This window comes from Danio rerio, chromosome 22, assembly GCF_049306965.1.
Source record: "Danio rerio strain Tuebingen ecotype United States chromosome 22, GRCz12tu, whole genome shotgun sequence".
In the NCBI taxonomy this organism is placed as follows: domain Eukaryota; kingdom Metazoa; phylum Chordata; class Actinopteri; order Cypriniformes; family Danionidae; genus Danio; species Danio rerio.
The window spans coordinates 10362491-10367500 of NC_133197.1; the positions used below are offsets into that span (position 1 = coordinate 10362491).

Genomic DNA, 5010 nt, shown 5'->3' on the forward strand with positions numbered 1-5010 from the left:
AGCTGAAGGAAAATGAATAAATGAATGAATGAATGAATGAAGCAAACTGAGAACATTTCTTTTAACAATGAATAGTACATGGTGACATTTAGGTTATTTAGATAAATTAGGATGATAATCTAAAACAAACAAAATAGGTACTGGGTATTTTATTTTATTTTAAATAGAGCAACTTGAAATAAACCGCCTTTAAAAGCAAAACGACTTTTTTTCATAGTTTTCCTGTTTTGACCACGTGTGCGCGCGCTGTGCGAGGGCGTGGCCAAGCGGCAATCGAATGATTCCTACGTCATCGCGCACACCATGCGTCTCTCCTCGGGAAGATGGCTGCTGTGTACATGATGCGAAACTGAATGGACGCAAAACAGCCCGAAATTGTTGAAATTCACCCCTTTTTCCCCTCCTCGGTCGCCCGCTCCTCATCCACACACATGCGTTTACGGTAAACTGCGGCCGTTTTCAACCTAGTGCGGAGAACTAGGATGATAATATGACCCAGAAAAAGAAGAAGCGAGTGAATCGCAGTTTGTTGCTGGCGAAGAAAATCATCATCAAGGATGGAGGAACGGTGAGTTTTAGCCACAACAAACACTCACAAACACCCAAAAGACAAAGGTTTAAGCCTTAAATAGTCATATTCATAATTTGTATGTTAGTATGTGACTCTCAATGGAGTGTAATCTGTCTGTCGTGGCTGTAAACATCAACGTTTACTTCCCGTAAGCGTCAATAAATCACATCAGGGCACGTAAATCTGAAGATTAACCTTTTAGATGATTATATAAGAGATTTTTATTGCTTTGACGACACATTATGAGGGTTTAAAAATGCCCAGTTCATCTGTCATTATTATTAAGTGTGGCAGTAATTATTATAATTTGTTCTATTTTTAGTTATGTGAATCAAGCATATAGGAAAGGCTTAAATTGTTTTAAAATTATTTTTTAGTTGACTATATAGTCATACATACAAACATATACTCTATACTCCGTACGAAAAAAATGTTTTGTAAATATTAACTTTCATTTAGGATGTGATTAATCGTTTAACTAATAAAATCATAACATAATCGCAGAACCAATTTTGCTTTTTTGATATTTGATACAAACAAAAGTGTTTCTAGAAATTGTATATTTTTTTAGTTTAGAAGGTTTAGTTTCACTTCTGTTATTTAAAATGAGTAATACGATATATGATTGTGGTAGTCTGTTAGTATTATGAAATCAAAGTGCAGTGTTGATTTCATCTGTGGTAACTTACCGCCTCAGTGTTAATGTGATCTGCATCTTTGTAATTTAATATTGAGCCTGTCGGATGCTTAATGTTATATTGAATTATAATGAATATATTGAATGCCCTTCAGGATGTTCTTTTGCTCATATTTTTACACTTACAACATTTATTTTTATTACACTTATTACAGACTTTTAGATTTTCATGTTTTATTTTAGTTTGGTTTTAATCCTAATTATAAAATCCATACTTTTGCACTTACCTTTCCCTGTTTTTAATATATATATATATATATATATATATATATATATATATATATATATATATATATATATATATATATATATATATATGTATATATATATATATTTGTATAAACTTTGAAAGGCTTAGTTTTAAATATGGATCCAGTTAAAAATATATATGAGCAATTCCATGCTAATGTCAACCTTGCCATGAAAAAATTAGGTTTTCATCAAAGTTTGGAAACCTTTTGTAAGTTTTTTGTGTAAGCAAGTATTTTACAGTATTTTAGAAAAACTCAAAAATGTTTCCGTCAATGTTTTCAAACTATTATATTTGATTTACCAAACAGGCTTCAACGCTAAGCATTTTTTTCTACTTGCCTGATCGGACCAGTGGTTCAGATTTTTACTTGCCCTGCCAATATTTTCACTGGCCCTACCAAAAAAAGTTAATAGCTATTTCTTAGCCACAAATACAAAAATAAATAAATGTGTCAAAATGTTTGTAAATCTAGAATTTAAATATTTAAAAAATCTTACTAAATGTATAATAAGTAAAATTCAAAGTGTTTAGCAAACAAAAGTAGCAAAATGTGCAGGTATTTTATTGCAAAACAAAAGATGGCTGACCTGCCCAAACTGACGGCAAACTGTACACAACATTACTTCATGTTTTAGTCATGGTGTAGTGTACCCTCGTAAATGTCAGCTTCCAAGACATTAAAAACAAATGATTTCCTTTAGCATCATCACTTGATGTTGCCGCCATGTTGCTGTCTCTTCGCTGTACTGGTTGTTGCGGAAAAAAATAACATTCTCACAACATCCAATCAGATAAGAGGAACTGAGAAGGTAGCATTTGAAGGCTTAAAAACACAAACTGTTTCTCAATTCTGATTGTTTTTGCATGCAATTGACAGATAGTCACAGGCAAATTAAACTTTAGTGACAGCGCATTAGTGGCCTGATCGGGCCAGGAACGATCCTGTCTACTGTCACGAGCATCTCACTGCTGGTCCCGGGCCATCGGGCAGTCCTTATTGTTGAGCCCTGCCAAAGTTGCACAAGTGACAATTTCTTGTCACATCCATAACAACACTTTCCTCATAAATGCAAAAATAAAATAAAATCAATAATTTTTGTTCTAGACAGCCGACTTATCCTTTTGATTATCATAATTTCTTTTGGGTTGTGCAGTATAATTCACAGAATTTCCACAAAGCATGTTGTATGCTCTAAACTCGCACATTTTTTGGACACATCTATAACGCATGTTTATTTTTCTCATCTAAAGTACAAAACATGTTTACAGATTGATGTTTTCCCATAACTCTGTGGTCAGTTGTTCTGGAATATGTAAACCGATGTTTCTATATAATGTTAACATATACTTCTACGTGAATAAATGTTTTGAGTTTTTACTGCAAATGTCACATCCATAACGCTGCAATTGCTCATATAGAGTTTCTGTCAATGACTCTATCAAAATTAAATTGTAAAACTTTTATTTAGTATTTTAGATTTATTATTATTGTTGTTGTTTCAATATTGTATTATCTTTTTATTTTGATAAATCTTTATATTGTGAATGTGTTTTTTATAAACGCTGTTTAATTTTAGTTTTAGTTTTATTACAGTTACCCCCCCCCCCCCCCCCCCAAAAACGCCTACATTATGCTGTTATTTGTTTAAATTTGTCATTTTTGTTGCCATCTCTTAACTTTTATTATTATTGTTATTTTTTTATTTGATACAATTCCGTTCTTTATTCATTCATTTTATTTTCGGCTTAGTCCCTTTATTAATCAGGGGCCACCACAGTGGAATGAACCACCAACTTATCCAGAATATATTTTAAGCAGCGGATGCCCTTCCAGCCGCAACCCAACACTGGGAAACAATTCTATTCTTAGTTTTACTAAATTTAGTACTTTAAATTTAGTAGTTTTAAATTAAATGTATTAAAAATTATGACTGTTTAAAAATTTAGGTTTAAGTAATTGGTATAGGTGTATGATTTCTAAATACATTTTTAATCTTTATTTTTAGCTTAGTGTTATTTAAATATAAAGTAGTAGTTGACGTTCCTCATCTTAAGCTTATTTTATTTCAGTAAAGTCAGCAATTCAGGTTTCAAGTCAAAGACCAAAAAAAATTACAATTAACAGCACAATTAGACTAAACATTTTTCCACAAAAAAAAAAAAATCTGTGTTTTTCTGCTTAGCAAACGAACAGATGCATGCGTCATATTGCATAATGGTCTCGCTTATACACTAGTTTGATAGATTAGGCCACAAACAGTGCTAATGTGTAACCAAAACCAAACCTCAGCTCTAATGATGTGCATTAATGCTGCCCTTATTTTCTCCTGATGGTGTACATCTCTGTTTTTTCTCTCTCCAGCCTCAAGGCTTTGGTTCCCCCAGTGTTTATCACGCCGTTATCGTCATATTTCTGGAGTTCTTCGCTTGGGGTTTGCTCACAGCGCCGACTTTGGGGGTAAGGTGTACTATTGCAGGCAAAAAAAGCAGTATCTGTTAACTTGAGGCTTTTCATTTCAGTCTAATGTAAAGAAAGCATTCAAAATACACGTTTTAAAGGAGTTTTTGCAGCACAGTAGATTCAAACAACAGTTTTTAAATCTATATTCTGATGGTTTATACAGAGGCATTTACATACAGCTTTTTTATTCTACAGCAAATTGTGAACATTTATTTATTTTTTGGCTGCCAATTTTCTTTTATATAAATAAAGTCTTTGCTTGACCTAAAGATGCAGTCATTAATCATCAACCGAAATCAAAATATCAGTAAAAAGTCAAGTCAAAGTCAGCTTTATTGTCAATTTAACCTAATATGCAGGACATACAGAGAAAGGAAACTGCGTTACTCTCAGACCCTAGGTGCCTTACAGATAATACTAATACAAAAACTAGAATTTAAAAAAGAAATGACAATAAATACAATCACACATGTAATATAATCTAAATAAATAAGTAAAAATAAGATTGTAAACAATACAATTACACTTAAGGGCACATGGCAAGGAGTTCAAACTAGTGTCGTGCAAAACATACAGTATAATGCAAACAGTATATAGTGCAAAAAGCTTGTAAATATAAAGTGTCAGTGTCTTAATAATATATAGACATAATACAAAATGATAATACAGTGGTGGCAGCAAGCAGGTGAAGTAGTCCAACCAGTGGAAATAATACATGATTTTGGCCCTAGGAGAAATGGTCGTGCCCAACTGAGTCTGGTTTCTCGAGTTTTTTTTTCTCCTTCACTTTCGTCAATTGGTAAAGTTTTTTTCTCATCGCTGTCGCCACTGGCTTGCATGGTTTGGGACTTGTACATCAATGGATTCCTCGTCAGTGTTTGGACTTTCAGCAGTGAATATTTAACCACACTGAACTGAACTGAACTTCAACACTGTAAACTGGACCGACATAGTTTCAATCTACTATAATCTTCTATTGACCTTATTCTAAAATGCGGAAGTGCGCCTGTTTTCGCGATTGTCTTAGA

General features: G+C 32.9%; 1 protein-coding gene across 2 annotated transcripts in view; it reads left to right on the top strand.

Moving 5' to 3' along the window:
• Positions 1-301: 301 nt before the first annotated feature.
• The window catches only part of mfsd14a1 (major facilitator superfamily domain containing 14A 1), a 22327-nt gene continuing 17618 nt past the window's right edge, over positions 302-5010 (top strand). Inside the window, exons 1-2 of one of the 2 annotated variants that reach the window (NM_213527.2) lie at positions 302-568; positions 3884-3979. In NM_213527.2, the coding sequence (NP_998692.2) occupies positions 491-568; positions 3884-3979 (174 nt within the window). In that variant the 5' untranslated portion in view covers positions 302-490. The remainder of the gene's footprint in view (positions 569-3883; positions 3980-5010) is intronic. The other variant, XR_012397353.1, reaches the window with a different exon arrangement.